The sequence below is a fragment of the Lemur catta genome, chromosome 2, assembly GCF_020740605.2.
Source record: "Lemur catta isolate mLemCat1 chromosome 2, mLemCat1.pri, whole genome shotgun sequence".
NCBI lineage: Eukaryota > Metazoa > Chordata > Mammalia > Primates > Lemuridae > Lemur > Lemur catta.
Genome location: NC_059129.1, coordinates 28,601,233 through 28,616,896, shown reverse-complemented (window position 1 = coordinate 28,616,896; position 15,664 = coordinate 28,601,233). Strand labels below are relative to the sequence as shown.

The 15,664-nt window shown below is 54.4% G+C and overlaps 2 protein-coding genes and 1 non-coding gene across 3 annotated transcripts in view; 1 reads left to right on the top strand and 2 right to left on the bottom strand.

Annotated features, from left to right (window-relative positions):
* The first annotated feature begins 5,766 nt into the window (after window positions 1-5,766).
* Window positions 5,767-5,873, top strand: LOC123633643. Its single transcript, XR_006733671.1, has one exon. It is a non-coding gene; the product is annotated as a U6 spliceosomal RNA (small nuclear RNA).
* A 2,784-nt stretch (window positions 5,874-8,657) lies between these two features.
* Window positions 8,658-13,489, bottom strand: LOC123632616 (basic salivary proline-rich protein 1-like). The gene is made up of 6 exons (XM_045543131.1): window positions 13,416-13,489; window positions 12,736-12,774; window positions 12,135-12,179; window positions 11,660-11,686; window positions 10,993-11,043; window positions 8,658-9,656 (listed from the first exon to the last, which is right to left on the bottom strand). Exons 2-6 carry the CDS (start codon window positions 12,736-12,738, stop codon window positions 8,916-8,918), a joined length of 867 nt encoding a protein of 288 aa, XP_045399087.1. The 5' UTR covers window positions 12,739-12,774; window positions 13,416-13,489; the 3' UTR covers window positions 8,658-8,915.
* ELN (elastin) overlaps window positions 12,927-15,664 on the bottom strand; it is a 27,074-nt gene continuing 24,336 nt past the window's right edge. Inside the window, exons 27-30 of the mRNA XM_045543111.1 lie at window positions 15,413-15,451; window positions 13,957-14,022; window positions 13,820-13,879; window positions 12,927-13,550 (exon numbers count right to left, since the gene is read on the bottom strand). Coding sequence (XP_045399067.1) covers window positions 13,135-13,550; window positions 13,820-13,879; window positions 13,957-14,022; window positions 15,413-15,451 — 581 coding nt within the window. The 3' untranslated portion in view covers window positions 12,927-13,134. The remainder of the gene's footprint in view (window positions 13,551-13,819; window positions 13,880-13,956; window positions 14,023-15,412; window positions 15,452-15,664) is intronic.

Below are 15,664 nucleotides of genomic sequence, written 5' to 3'. Positions count from 1 at the left end.
TTTTAATAAATGAAACCATTTGAATATTATTTATTTCATCTTTAGAGCACTCTTAAACCCTGTTTTTGCTTGTGTTATGTGATGAATGTATTTTATTATTTGTTTAGCCAAACATATATAATTTATAAGTGATTCTTCATGATCTCTGAATGTGGGACAAAGAAATAAAAAGAAAAAAAGTGAAAACATTTATCAGTGGCTGTGTACATGTGTGTTTTCAGACACAAAGCTTAATTTGGGTGCAAATTAAGAGCCCTGCCTTGGATGTATTAAGCGTGAGGCGCCCATTGCCATCCGAGTGGCAAGTATGTCTTTGATGTTTGCTCAAAGATATTTTACTGCTGTGGTTCATGATAAAGGTTTTCTAGATGAAGGGTTGAGAGCCCCATGGAAACAGCACACTTACTCCAGGTCAGCGAGTAGAATTGGTCCAAACTTACCAAACTGGTGCTGGGGTGAACACAAGCTGGTGACATAGCAAGAGGCTCCTTGGGGACGCTGCTGCAGGATGAGCCCAAGACTGTGGCTGAGGGCAGAGGCCAGAGCCGGGGCTGTCCTACCCTAGGGTCTCAAAGAGAGCTGGCATCATGAGATCCCTGCTGTCAGACCCAGTCTGCCCGCTCCTTGCCCACTCTGGGTGACCTCAGCCAGACATGTGGCTCGGTGACTCCTCTGACCCCTCCTTGAACTGCAGACACAAAGACCCAAATGTCTGTTTGGCATTTTTACTGGGTTGGCAAACAGGACACAGCATGCTCAACACATCCAGGTCAGATCTGTTAATTTGTGCTTGGATCAGCTCTTTCCTGGGTTTCTCATCTCAGTAAATGACACCTAGTAATTCAGGCCAGGCTTGCAGGCATCCCTGATTCCTCTCCTGCCCTCTCCCTCCTCCCTGCCTGGTCTAGCTGGGTGTTTGCTCTTCCTCTTCCCTCTCCTCCTCCTCCTCCTCCCCCCCCCTTCTCCTACTTCTCTTCTTCCTCCTTCTTCCTTCTTTCTCCTCCTCCTCCCCCTCCTACTCCTTCTTCTTCTTGTAAAAAATACATAACACACAATTTACTATATTAACTACTTTTAAGTATACATTTCAGTAGTCTTAAGTATATTCCCATTGTTGTGAAACAGATCTCCGGGACTTTTTCAGCTTGTAAAACTGAAACTCTGTACCCTTTAAGGAACTCCTCAATCCCCTGCTTCCCCCAGCCTCTGGTAACCACCATTCTACTTTCTGTTTCTATGAATTTGATGACGTTAGAAACCTCATATATGTGGAATCATACAGTGTTTATCTTTTTTTGCAATTGGCTTATTTCACTTAGCATAATGTCCTAAAGGTTCGTCTGTGTTGTAGCATGTGACAGTACTTCCTTCCTTGTTAGGGCTGAATAATATTCCATTGCGTGCGTGTGTGTGTGTGTGTGTGTGTGTGTGTGTGTGTGTGTGTGTGTATACCACATATTGTTTATCCATTCATCCATGTGTGAACATTTGGGTTGCTTCCACCTCTCAGCTATTGTGAATACTACTGCTGCTGTGGACATGGGTGTGCAAATATCTCTTCAAGACTCTGCTTTCAATTCATTTGGCTGCATACCAAGAAGTGAGATTGCTGGATCATACAGTAGTTCTGTTTCTAGTTAACAGTGGTACCATTTTACATCCACACCACCAGTGCACCAGGGTTTCAATTTCTCTACACCCTTACCAATGCTTGCTATCATATTTTCTGTCTGTTTTTTTTTTTATGGTAGCCATCCTAATGGGTGTGAGGTGGTATCTCATGGTGGTTTTGATTCACATTTCTCTGATGATTAGTGATTTTGAGCATCCTTTCTTGTGCCTGTTAACCATGTGTATGTGATCTTTGGAGAAATGTCTATTTACATCAGTTGCCCAGTTTTTAATCAGTTCATTTGACTTTTTGGTGTTGAGTTGTGGAAGTTCTTTATATATTCTGGATATTAACCCCCATTGGATGTATCATTTGCAAATATTTTCTCCCATTCTGTAGGGTGCTTTTTCACTCTGTTGATGGTGGTGTTTTTTGATGTACAAAAGTTTTAAAGTTTGATGTAGTCCTATTTGTTTCTTTTTTTCCCTTTTTTTTTTTGTGAGACAGAGTCTTGCTCTGTTGCCCAGGCTGGAGTGCAGTGGCATCATCATAGCTCACTGCAACCTCAAACTCCCAGGCTCAAGTGATCCTCCTGCCTCAGCTGGCTGAATAGCTGGGACTACAGGCATGTGCTACTATACCTGGCTAATTTTTTAAATTTTTTATAGAGGTAGGGTCTTGCTATGTTGCCCAGGCTGATCTCAAACTCCTGGCCTTAAGTGATCCTCCCTACTTGGCCTCCCAAAGTGCCAGGATTATAGGTGTGAGCCACTGTGCCCAGCTTATTTTTCTTTTTGTTTCCTGGGCTTTTGGGATTATAGCCAAGAAATCATTGCCAAGTCCAATGTCATGGTGCTTTCCTATGTTTTCTTTTAGGGGCTTTATAGTTTTGGGTTTTATTTTTAGGTCTTTAATCTGAGTTAATTTTTGTACATGGTGAAAGGTAAGGGTCCAACTTTATTCTTTTGCATGTGGATATCCAGTTTTCCTAACACCATTTGTTGAAGAGACTGCCCTTTCCCCATTGAATGGTCTTAGCACCCTTGTCAAAGATCACTTAACCATATATGCAAAGGTTTATTTCTGTCTTTAAGCTAGTATCACATTGTTTTGATTACTGTAACTTTGTAATATGTTTTGAAATCAGGAAGTGTGAGTCCTACAACTTACTTTGTTCTTCTTCTTCTTATTTTTTATTTTATTTTTTTGAGATACAGTCGGGCTAGACTGCTGTGGCATTAGCCTAGCTCACAGCAACCTCAAACTCCTGGGCTGAAGCAATCCTCCTGCCTCAGCCTCCCGAGTAGCTGGGACTACAGGCGCTTGCCACCACACCTGGCTAATTTTTTCTATTTTTAGTAGACACAGGGTCTCGCTCTTGCCCAGGCTGGTCTCGAACTCCTGACCTCAAGGGATCCTCCTGCATCAGCCTCCCAGAGTGCTAGGATTACAGGCATGAGCCACTGTGCCTGGCCTCTTTTTTTTCAAAATTGTTTTGGCTATTTGTGGTCCCTTTGAGATTTCATATTAATTTTAAGATGAACATTTATATTTCTGGAATAAATGCCATTGGGATTTTGACAGGAATTATGCTGAATCTATAGATCATTTTGGGTAGAATGGACATCGTAGCAATATTAAGCCTTCCAATCTATGAGCACGAGATGTCTTTGCATGTATTTGTGTCGTCTTTAATTTCTTTCAGAACTGTTTTGTAGTTTTCAGTGTACAAATCTTTCACCTCCTCGGTTAGGTGTATTGCTGGTATTTTATTCTTTTTTGCTGCTATTGTAAATGGAATTGTTTTTTTAATTTATTTTTCAGATTGTTCATTGTATGTGTATAGAAGCACAACTAATTTGTGTGTGTGTATGTTGAATCTTTAGGGTCTTTGACATATAAGATCCTGTCATCTGTGAACAGAGACAATTTTACTTCTTTCTTTCCAGTTTGGATGTCATTTATTTTTTTTTACTTTTACTTTTTATTTTTATTTTTTTATTTTATTTTATTTTTTTTTGAGACAGAGTCTCACTTTGTTGCCCGGGCTAAAGTGAGTGCCGTGGCATCAGCCTAGCTCACAGCAACCTCAAACTCCTGGGCTTAAGCGATCCTACTGCCTCAGCCTCCCCAGGAGCTGGGACTACAGGCATGTGCCACCATGCCCGGCTAATTTTTTCTATATGTATTTTTAGTTGTCCAGATAATTTCTTTCTATTTTTAGTAGAGATGGGGTCTCACTCAGGCTGGTCTCGAACTCCTGACCTCGAGCGATCCACCCGCCTCGGCCTCCCAGAGGGCTAGGATTACAGGCGTGAGCCACCACGCCCGGCCTACTTTTTATTTTTTTGAGACATAGTCTAGCTCTGTTGCCTGGGCTAGAGTGAGTGCTGTGGCATCAGCCTAGCTCACAGCAACCTCAAACTCCTGGGCTCAAGCAATCCTTCTGCCTCAGCCTCCCAAGTAGCTGGGACTACAGGCATGAGCCACCATGCCCGGCTAATTTTTTTCTATATATATTTTTAGTTGGCCAGATAATTTCTTTCTATCTTAAGTAGAGACAGGGTCTCGCTCTTGCTCAGGCTGGTCTCGAACTCCTGACCTTGAGCAATCCACCCGCCTCGGCCTCCCAGAGTGCTAGGATTACAGGCGTGACCACTGTGCTCGGACCAGCTTGGATGTCATTTATTTGTTTTTTTGCCTAACTGTTCTGAATAGGACTTCCAGTAGTATGCTGAACAGAAGTGGTGAGAGTGGGCATCTTTGTCTCATTCCTGATCTTAGAGGAAAAGCTTCCAGTTTTCCCCATTGACTATGACATTAGCTATGTGCTTTTCATATATGGCCTTCATTAGGTTGAGGTAGTTTGCCTCTGTTCCTAATTAGTTGAGTGTTTTTATCATGAAAGGGTATTGGATTTTGTCAGAGATTGTTTTTCTGCACCAATTGAGATGATCATGTGATTTTTGTCTTTTATTCTGTTAATATGTTTTATTACATTAATAGATTTTCATATGTTGAAAAGTCCTTACATTTCAGAAATAAATCCCACTCGGTTATGGTGTATAATCCTTTTAATATGCTATTGAATTTTGTTGAGGATTTTTGCATCAATGTTCATAAGGGATATTGGTCTGGAGTTTTCTGGTATCTTTGTCTGGTTTTGGTTTTAGGGTAAGGCTGGGTTCTTAGAATGAGATTGGAAATGTTCCCTCCTCTTCAATTTTTTTGGAAGAGTTTCAGGAGAATTGGTGTTAATTCTTTAAATGTTTGGTAGAATTCTCCAGTGAAGCCATCTGGTCCTGGGCTTGTCTTTGTTGGGAGACATTTTATTACTGATTCAATCTCCTTACTCATTATTAGTCTGTTCAGATTTTCTATTTCTTTTATGATTCAGTCTTGGTAGGTTGTATGTTTCTGTGATTTTATCTATTTTATCTAGGTTTGCCAATTTGTTGGCATACAATTGTTCCAGCTTCTTATTTATTTATTTATTTATTTATTTTTTGAGACAGAGTCTCGCTTTGTTGCCCGGGCTAGAGTGAGTGCCGTGGCGTCAGCCTAGCTCACAGCAACCTCAAACTCCTGGGCTTAAGCGATCCTACTGCCTCAGCCTCCCGAGTAGCTGGGACTACAGGCATGTGCCACCATGCCCAGCTAATTTTTTCTATATAGATTTTTAGCTGTCCAAATCATTTCTTTCTATTTTTGGTAGAGACGGGGGTCTCACTCTTGCTCAGGCTGGTCTCGAACTCCTGACCTCGAGCGATCCACCCGCCTCGGCCTCCCAGAGTGCTAGGATTACAGGCGTGAGCCACCGCGCCCGGCCTCTTCCAGCTTCTTATAAGGATACTTGTGATGGCATTTGTGGCCTGCCTGTCTCAAGATCCTTACCTTAATCACATCTGCAAAGACCCTTTTCCATATAAGGTAACTCCTATGGGCTGAATTATGTCTCCTCCAAATCCAGATGTTGAGGTACTTACCCCAGTATCTCACAATGTGACTGTATTTGGAGTTAGGGTCTTTAATGAGGTGATTAAGTCAAAATGAAGTCATCAGGGTGGGCCCCAATCCAATGTGACTGGTGTCCTTATGAGAAGAGATTAGGACACAGCCATGCCCAGAGGGAAGACCCTAGGAAGACAGGGAGGGTGCTCGCTTCGGCAGCACATACACTAAAATTGGAACGACACAGAGAAGATTAGCATGGCCCCTGTGCAAGGATGACACACAAATTTGTGAAGCGTTCCATAAAATTAAAAAAAAAAAAAAAAAGAAACAGGGAGAAGACAGCTATCTACAAGCTAAGGAGAGAGGTGTCAAAATGAACAAACCTGCCAACACCTTGCTCTCAGACTGCTAGCCTCTAGAATAGTGAGAAAATAAATCTATGTGGTTTGAGCTCTCCACTCCCTGGTGCTCTGTGACGGCAGCCCTAGGGAACAGATACACGGACCTTAGCAGCTTCCAGGGATTAGGATCTGGCTCTCTTTGGGGTCATTATCAGCCCGCACATTCCCTGACCAGCTTTCTTCTGCAGTTTACAATTAAGGAGGGCAACATTTTTCATCTGTTTTGTTCTTAAATCAGTGCCCATTTTTAGGGAGTTTACAGTCTGGTGCAGGGAGACAGTAAACAAAGAAGGAGAATATGCTTTGCTGCATGCTGACAGGTGCTCTGGAGAAAAAGAAGGCAGGGACAAGTGAGGGAAGGCTGGGCAGGGGAGGAAGGCACAGTCCGCAGGTATAGCAGGTATAGAAAGGGGTCAGGGAAGGACCCTCTGAGAAGGTGGCACTTGAGTCAAGGCCTGAGGCAGGTGAGGGAGGCAGGAGCACTGGTGGCCGAGGGAAGAGCGTTCCAGGCAGCAGAGACAGCAGATGGGAAGGCCAGCAGTGGGGCGACCTGCTGTGCTCAGGGACCAGAGGGCCAGGGGACCACGCAGGACGGCAGAGGGCCGGAGGGCTGAGTAGCAGGGTGTGAGGACGGAGCTGCTGGTGCCACTCGGGTAGGGGCTCCTTGGCCACTGAAAGGCTTCTGGCTTTGGCTCTGAGGGACACGGAGAGCCACTGCAGGATTTTGAGCAGATGCATGACCTGAGCTGACTTATGTCTCGAAAGGATTGCTTTGGTTGCTGGGTGGAGAGAAGGCAGAAGGGGAGCGGGGAGCCCAGCCAGGGAGCTGCTCCAGTCTTCCGGGCAAGAGACAATGGGGGACCGGGCGCAGCCCCGAGGTGGTAAGCGGTGGTTGGACTCTGGATGTGTTCTGAAGGTCATGCCACAGGACCTGCTGCAGGATCTGCAGAGAGACAAGCAGAGTCAGAGATGGCACCAGACTTGCGGCCTGAGCCGCTGGCAGCGTGGGCTGCCCTTTGCTGAGATGGGAGAGGTGGCAAGACAGGCGGTGGGGGATCCCTGCTCCCTAGGGCCATGTCTGTGGGAAGTCCGGATGGAGATGTTAGAATTGGCCTTGGATGTGCAAGTCCTGGACTCAGGGCAACGTTCCACGCTGGAGATGTCAACTTAGGAGCTGCCGATGCATGGGTGGTATTTAAAGCCAGGAGCTATGAGAAATCAAGGCGGGGAGTGCCCAGGGCTGAATGCTTGGCTTGCATTCAGCTTTTGGAGGCCAGAGAGCTGAGGCGGAACCAGCAAAGGATGATTTTGTTGGGTGAAGAAATGAATGAATTAAGGCCGGACACAGTGGTGCGCTCCTGTAGTCCCAGCTACTCAGGAGGCTGAGGCAGGAGGATCACTTGAGCCCAGGAGTTTGAGGTTGCAGTGAGCTATGATGATGCCACGGCACTCTAGCCCTGGCGACAGAGTGAGACTCTGTCTCAATGAAAAAAAGAAGAAATGGGTGGATGGGTGGATGGGTGGATGGATGATTGGATCCCCCTTTGTCATTTCCCAGCCTCTGGGAAGGTCCCCCTGAGCGTCATACTCACTGGCTTTCTCCATCCCAACTCCTGCTGGCATCGCCACGGTACTTGCGGTGCTTGTGAGCAAATGCACAGATACGCCAGTCTGCGCGGTAAGCCCCACCCACCCTCCCGACAAATAGGTCCGGGGCCGCCCTTCTGGCTCAGAGGTGTGCACGCTGGCAACAGGGTCATTCTCAGGAAAATAGACGTAGGCAAGAGGCCAGCTGAGCCCTGGAAGTAGGCTCAGTGGTTTGGGGAGGGAATTCCGGAATCTGGTACCCAGAGCATGGTCCACAGAGGGGCAACGTTCCCAGGCCCTGTGGATTTCTGGCCCCAAAGCGGGGAGGATGGGCTCTGGGAATGGGTGCATGGAAGGGGGGTGCTGAGTCCGCTGGTGCCACCTGCAGAGTGTCATTTCGTACTTTACAAAGGAGCAAAGCGGTGGCTTACACAGGCCATGTATGAGGGTAGGTCTTTTTTGGAAGGGACTGTTTCAGAGGCAAACAGGTATCCTTGATTATCTTCTGAATTTTCTCAGGTCAGATATTCCTCCTCTCTCTACACAGCGGTTCACTGAGGCTGAGGGCTCGGTCTGGACAGCAGGGTCAGCTTCGTCTTCTCCACCTCTCTGCGCGAACCCTCGGTGTTCGGAGGCCTGTGATCAAGGACATGGGCCCACGGGGCAAGCGCAGGGGCAGGTGGAGTCCACCTCCATGGAGGAGACCCGCCAGCCCCGCCTCCTCTGTGAGGCGGATGTCATTGTTAAGGGACAAGTCAGACTTGGAGAAGCATCGATGCCGCAGAAGCCAGCAGCAGGTGCCTTGGTGCAGCAGTCTCCCAGAGACACCATGGGTGGCAGATGGGCCACCGCAGATGGACTAGGACAAAGAAGGCCAAAGCACAGTTTCCTTAAAAGGTTTTCATTTATTAGTCTTTTCAGAAGCAGTTAATTTCCTTATTGTTTAAAAAAGGTGTGTTTTTATCCCGTTATACCAAAGTGATTAAAATGAATTTTCTATTGGAGATACAGCTCCTCGGATCAGAAAAAAATTTTTTCTTTCAATTCACCACAACAATAAACCCAAAAGAGAACATCAGCAGTCAAAAATAATTCCCCAAATGTCCAGGACAAAAAATAAAATATTTATTGATCTATCACAGCGAGACACAAAGAGATGGGCGGGGCAGGGGTGGAACCACTCTAAAGGACAGTGGCTCGAGAGAGGGACAGGGATACAGTACTGCGTGTGGGGAGACCCCGGGTGGGGAGAGACACCTGCCCCTGTCCACAGCCCTGCACAGCCTGGGTGAGCGAGAGGGAGGTGGCGGGGTGGGGGGTTTGATGGCAGGTGTGCCCAGCCAGCTAGTGGTGCTGGGCAGTCAAATGGGGACAAGGACAGGTGGACGGACAGATGGACGGATGGGCAGATGGGTGGGTGGGCGGACAGGCTCCACAAGAGCAAAGGGGGGGCTATTCCCAGTGGGGGGGGTGGTCTTCCAACCTGAAGGTGCCCCAGATGTGGGGAACAGCAATTGGTGGGGGAGAGGGGACGAGGTGGACCAAGGAGGGATGATGTGACCGAATCCAGCTTTGAGGCTTAAGGTGCTTGGGTACCAACTGGACCGCAGCCAGACAGGGATGGGTCCCGGTGGGCAGGGGGAGGCGGACTGCCCAGAAGTGTCTGCACCATCTTCAAGGGAGCCCCAGGGAGGGGGGTCCCCGAGGGGCTGCCCTTCCCTCCTCCCTCCCCTGGGAGGATGGGAGCACCGGCATGTAGCACCAAGTTCCCCTGGAGATGGAGGCTGTGTGTGTGGGGGGAGCGCCTGGGTGGGGCGGGGAGGGGGCAGGGGGCCAGGCCCACCCCCCACCTCTGAAGTAGGGGGCCTCCCGGTCAGGGCCCTGGGCCACCGCTCTCTTGTTTCCTCGTCCTGTGGATTTCCACGGCCGCCCGGCCTGCCCGTTCCCTCCTGGGGTGGGGACTGGGGGACCATGGGGTGGGGTGACAAAGGGTTTACATTCTCCACCAAGCAGTAGCACCAAAGTTGATGAGGTCGCGAGTCAGGGGTCCTGGGAAGCTCACTTTCTCTTCCGGCCACAGGCCTTCCCCAGGCAGGGCACACCTGGACCGGGGGAGGCGCAGGCAGCGGTCAGGCCGGCCCTTCCCAGGTGCGGCTCAAGCCCCTGACCGCTGTCCCACTGGGACAGAGGCTCCAAGAAGCCACGAGCAGTCAGGCCACACCCCAGGCTGAACTCTGACCCCACCCATTGTGCCAACTCCCACTGGGCAGGTGGGGTGGGGGCAGGCCCCAAGATCGTGGAAACCGAGGCTGAGAGAGGGGAAGCGGCCAGGCCGTGGGGATGGGGAAGGACCAGGCCTGACAAGGTGTCCACACCCTGCGTTCGCTGCGCCTGGGGAGCCTTTTAGGGAAGGGTTCGGAGCAGCCCCCATCAGGGCAGACGGGGTGGAGGGAGAGTCAGTGTCCGGAGGAGGTGGCCTTGCTGGGAGTGGGGGACCCGTGCAGGGGACACGGCAGCAATAAGTGAACGAGGCCTGGGGGTGGGGGGAGGGTCTTATCTGCAGAGCCAGTGGCTGGGCTGGGACTCAACCCTGGACTCCTGCCCTGTGCTGGGCAGGGTCTGATTGGCACCCCCTGCGTCAGGAAAGGCACCTTTGCCTGGTGGCAGAGCCTGTGTAGCTCTTGCTCCTGCTTGAGCCAGGGGCAGCTCGTTACCGCCACCTGGTGGCAGCCAGGAGGGTGCAGTGCAGGGACAGGCCTCTCTCCGGACAGCACCCCGCTGGGGCCACAAGCAAGACTGGTCCCCACGGCAAGCTGGACACCAGGAGAGGGTCCTGCCTCTGCCCCCCCACCTCTGGCCTCAGCTGCCTCATCTGCGTGGTGGGAGGGGGAGGGTGGAAGGGAATTCACCGTCCTGAGTCACCACAGGGTGCAGCTGTGGCTCCTTTGGGACCCCTTGGGGGTGACAGCACTGTCCCGTGTGCTCCCCAGAGGCGGTCTGCATCTCTGAACCAGGACGTGGCTCAACCCCGGGGAGGGGGGTGGCCTCTGCCCTCCATGCCCAGCCCGGGGCACCTGGGGTCCCCCACCCTAACCCACACCCTCAGATTTCCCTGATTTATGGCTCTGGTGGCCCCATATCTTCTGTTTCCCTGTCCCCCCAAGTTCTTCTTGCCTCTTTCCCAGTTTCCTCCCTACAGCAGCAGGTGTGAAGGGGCCCCGGGGGACAGCCAGGCCTGGCTGGGGGGAGCCTGGAGGGCCCTGGGCCCCCTCCCAGCTCTGAACGTCGTGTTGGAGGGAGAAGGATGGGTGGAGGGAATCCTCCTCTCCCACCTCCCCGCTGCCTGCCAGGCCTCGACTGTGCCCCTCCCCCGGGCCCCGGCTGGTGGGCACAGCCTCTCCCTCCCCCGCCTCTTTCAGGGGCCAAATCTCCACTCACCTTGGTATCCCAGGGCTCCCAGGGCCCCTCCGAAGGCCTTGGAGGGTTTTCCTGTGGAGGGAGGGAGGGATTGGGGGGGGGCGCTGGGCTTTCCTGCCTCTCCCAGCACCCCCACCTTGTTCCTGGCTTTGACCCTGTCTCAGCAGGTTTCCAAGGCCCTCTGTCCCCAGCCTGCCCCTCCTGCCTGTGGTGGCCTGAGCAGCTCGGCGGGCACCCGTCACCCCCAGTCAGACCCTGCCATGCTTACTGGTGTCAGCCGTGCACATCTGACTGCTGGGGACCCACCACCCACCCTGCCCAACCAGCTCTCCTCTTACACAGTCTGTTTTCCTTTCTGCAGGATCTGTCCACCTCTCCAGCTAGGTCTTGAGCCCCGGGGGGACCCAGGTGCCCGTCCCCCTCTCTATGCCTAGTTGAGCACCAGGTGGGAGCCCCAGGAATTGGGACCCTTGGCTCCTGTCCCACATCCCCGGGCTGAACTTTCAGCCTCTGCGATTCCCCTGGAGGCTTCCTCGAGCCCTCCAGCACCAGAGAGCCAGCCCAGGGCCATGGCCACACCAGCCGCTCCCTCAACAGGGCCCACCCAGCCCCTAAAGGAGCTCAGGGCCCCCGGCCCTGCGTGACATGGGCCCTCCAGGCATCAGCTGCCTTCTTGTTGCAGACTCACCAGCGACACCCAGGCCCCCGGCGCCACCTACAAGGCAAGGAGAGGGCTGTGAGTGTGCCGGCTTCTGGAAGCCCACCGAGCCCTCCCGGACAGCCCGGGCCCAGCCTGAGGCCAGGGCGGGGGCGTGGGGTGAGAGGGCCAAGTTCTGGGCTGAGTGGCAGGAGCCCTGGGCTCTGCCTCTCCCGCTGAGTGACCTTGGAGTGCTCCCTGCTCCCTGGCACGCCCTGATCCGCAGTTTGCCTCGTCTGGGACACGGTGGGAAAGCTCTCTGTCCCCCAGGGGCCCTGAGAGGTGTGAAGTGTGTTTTAGAAAAGCTGAAGGTCTCTGTGCTTGCTGTGTCAGCCTCCCGTGACCTGAGGCCATGGGGTCCACCCCTGGTGCTGGCTCAGCCCTTCTGAGCAGGAGATGAGCCGGGGAGGAGGACGGAGGTGGCCAGAGCTCCGGGGCAGGGCCCAGGGCAGGGAGCCTGGCCTACCTGGGAAAATGGGAGACAATCCGAAGCCAGGTCTTGCTGCCACTCCTGCGGGAGAGATTTGGGCTTGGTGGAGGTGGGCCCTGCTCTAGCCTTGTCCTCTCTGGCCTGCACGAGCGCCGGCTTCGCCAGGCCTCTGTCTGGGACCACTTCCTCCCCATGCCCCCACTGTAGGCAAAGCGGCTTTCTCAACCCAGGGTGTCCGCTCCTGGCACCCAGGTGTGACGCCCCATGGCCTCAGCTCTGAGCTCAGCCTGGCACTATCCCCAACCCTGCGGCCTGCCCCTTTGCCCCTGTCTCATGTCCTCGTGTGGATGCAGGCTCCAGGAGCCCCTGCTGCCAGCCAGCCAAGCCTCCCTACACCTGGGCAGAGGTGAGGCCCTACCTCCAACTGGGAACTGCCTGCCGGCTCCTAGAACACCTCCAAGGCCGGCAGCACCTGAGAAGAGGGCAGATGGGGTCAGCACAAGGCACCCCGTCTGCAGCTGGGCCCTAGGGTCAGGGATATCGTGGACAAGACCTTCAGGGCTACTGGGAGCAGCGCTGGGGCAGGTGGGGGCGGCGGGCCTGGGTGGGGGGAGGCAGGGGGAGGGGAGGCACTCACCATATTTGGCTGCTTTAGCAGCTGCAGCTGGGGACACACCTGGGGAGATAGGGCAGGTGAGGGCTCAGGAGTGCCACCTCCTGCCAGTCAGGCCTCTCTTCGCACCTGCTCACCAGTCACCACCGCCCCCCCCCCCCCCGACGCAGCCCCCCATCTCCTCCACCCTGCCTCACCCATCATTGTTCCAAAAGTCATCACTAAGCCCCCACTGCGTGTCTGGCCCCATGGAGTACACGGGAAGGAAGAGGCCCGAGGGCCAGTGTAGCCAGGGAGACTCGGGGACAAGCCAGGAGAAGGGCTGTCAACACAAGGCCCGCCACGATGGCACAGACTTGGGGAAAGCGACTTCCCTCTGAGCTTTGGTTTCCTTCTTGGAGAATGGGCATCGCCATCATCCTCCTAACTCACCCCACCTGCGGCAAGTGGGCTGCGAGAGGGCGGGGAGAGGCTCAGGCCCTGCTGCAAGGGGCAGCTCTGGCTCCTGCCTGCCCCAGCCCCTCTCTGAACCCTGCCCAGGCCTGGAGGGGAAGGTGGGGCCCACACACCCCAAGAAGCAGGTGGGGTGGGGTGTGGGTGGGGCAGGGCAGAGGGGACAGTTTGAGCAAAGGTGTGGTGGAGGTGGGACAGAAAATCTCTCTCTCCCCCGCCCACACACTCCCTGACTTCAGAGCAGCTCTCACCAAAGGCCCCGACACCTGGGACAGCACCTGGGACAACACCTGGGACAGCACCTGGGACAACGCCTGGGACAACACCTGGGACAACACCTGGGACAGCACCCGGGATAGCACCAAGTCCACCGACTCCCCCCAGGCCTGCGGAGAGAGCCGATCGTTAAACCCGCTGGCAGGAAGAGTGGGACCAGAGCCTCCGCCTGTCCCTGCGGAGGGGCACAAGTGTCTTCTCAGCGCCCAGGTGGAGCCTGAGCTCCCAGGGCCTTCGAGAGCGCAGAGGGGCCAGGAGGTGCGCTGGGCCCTGGGGGGCTCTGGGGCAGGTCAGGGACTCTGACCCTACAGCGCCTGGGCAGGAGCTCCCCCCAAACCCTGGGGCCTGGTGGCAGGCACCCGCTCCAGCAAGCGCTCACCGTACTGGGCAGCTTTGGCAGCGGCTTTGGCAGCGGCGGCAGCAGCAGCAGGTGCAGCTCCTGGGGGCACAGAGGAGTTCAGGGAGGGACTCTGTGGGGTCAGCCACCCACCCGCCCACGCTGGGGTTTCAGCTGACCTGGCACAACGCCTGGGACACCTACTCCACCAAGAGCCCCTCCAAGGGCCCCGGGGACTCCTGCTCCTGCGGAGAGAGGACAGATCAGTCCCTGTTTCTGAAGGCCGGGTCTCCCCCTCCCCCCCCAGGCACACAAGGCGAGCAGACGGGTGACAGAGGCCATGTGACCCAGTGGGAGGGACAGAAAGTCCCTTCCGAAGCCCCTAAGTGCGAGTCCTGGTTCTTCCCTCACCAATCAGGCAAGGGTGACCCCTCCCCGCCCCTCAGGCCTTGGCCTTCCCGTCTGTGACACAGGACAGTGGTCCTGTCCTTGTCCTGCACTCGTGCTAGGTGCTGCAGAGTGTGCAACACCAGTCTCAGGTTCCGACAGCCCTGGGTTCGAATCCGGTTTGAATCTTGGTTTGTCCGCTCGTTATGGCTATCATCTCTTTGAGCACCAGAGTCCCCATGTCCCTCGAGGGGGTGATGATACCCTGCTAACCTTACAGGTGGTGGAGAGAAAAGGGCACGCCCTGTGAACTCTGCACGTTCTGAGTCACTGGACGGTGCAGAGCTGCTAAGAGTGGTGGCAACAGCATTTACAGCTGGCACTTCGTGGGACACTGGCAGTCCTAAGTGCTTCCCATGTCTCAGCCCACTTATTATGTATTGCGACAGGAAAGATAGCAGTGTTATCATTCCCATTTCGCAGATGGGAAACTTGAGGCACGGAATTGGTTAAGCAACGTGCTCAGGGTTCCGCGGGCAGGAAGCGGCTGGGGGGCCCACGCCTTTCGCTGCTCTGCTGCAGGCCACCACTTTGTTCCCCAGCGATGTCTGTGGACTCGGCCAGCCGGGCTCAGCAGCCAGCAGCCAGCGGGAGAGGAGGCCGCCGCTGGGGGTGGGGGTGAGAAGCCAGGATTTTCCGAGGTGGAAACTGGCCCCAAGCGGACCTGCCGGCCGGCGGCTCAGTGGATCCCTGGCAGAGGCCCCCTCCTTGGCTCACAGGAGGCCAGGAATGCGGGGGCCACAGACAGCCCGGGTCTGGCCGGGCGGGACTGCCCGAGCGCCAAGTGCAGAGGCAGCAGGTCTGCCACGTCCTCAGGGCTGGCTCGCGGCGGCCGAGGTCCTGCTGGCCGGCGGCAGGGGTGCCCAGATGAGGAACACTGGCTCCTCCGCTGGGGCCAGAGTGTTGGCAGGAGGCAGAGGCCGCGGGCCCCCCCACGGCAGCCCTGGCCCCTCCCTGGCCCCGGGGCCTGCGGGACTGTGGTTCTGACCCTGGTGCAATTGCCCCCCAGGGGTTGGAAATCTGAGGCGTGTTTTTGGTTGTAACTGGGGTTGGAGGCACCATAGGCATGTAGTGGGCAGGGGCCAGGTCTGTAGACTGTCATCAATGTGTTCTAGAAACTGCCCCAGCCCTGTGCTGTCAGGGACAGGGATGCAGCAAGGGAACAGGGCGGTTGTGGGGTACACTCACCGTATTTGGCTGCTTTAGCTGCGGCCAGGGTTCCAGGTACTGGGGAGAAGGGAAAGAGCCGGGTCAGCAGCTGAGCTCTGTGCCCAGGGGTTCTGCTGCCTCCTCCAGGGAGCCCTCCCTGACTTCCTTGGCCGCCATCACCTCAAAGCCCTGAACCTACAGCTCCCCAGCCAGGAAGGAGCACATGCTGGCAAACACAGAGCTCCAGTGTCTGACTGTGCCACTGCCAATCTGATCTGCCCCTTCCTGTCC

Bases quoted from the DNA above. Each gene is read 5' to 3' on its own strand.
- LOC123632616 (XM_045543131.1), bottom strand. The intron at 11,687-12,134 runs GTAGGCCAGGCT...CTTGCCTTGTAG, and splicing joins ATTGTCTCCCATTTTCCCAG to GTGGCGCCGGGGGCCTGGGT. The intron at 9,657-10,992 runs GTGAGTGGAGAT...CCCCCGGTCCAG, and splicing joins GGGAGCCCTGGGATACCAAG to GTGTGCCCTGCCTGGGGAAG.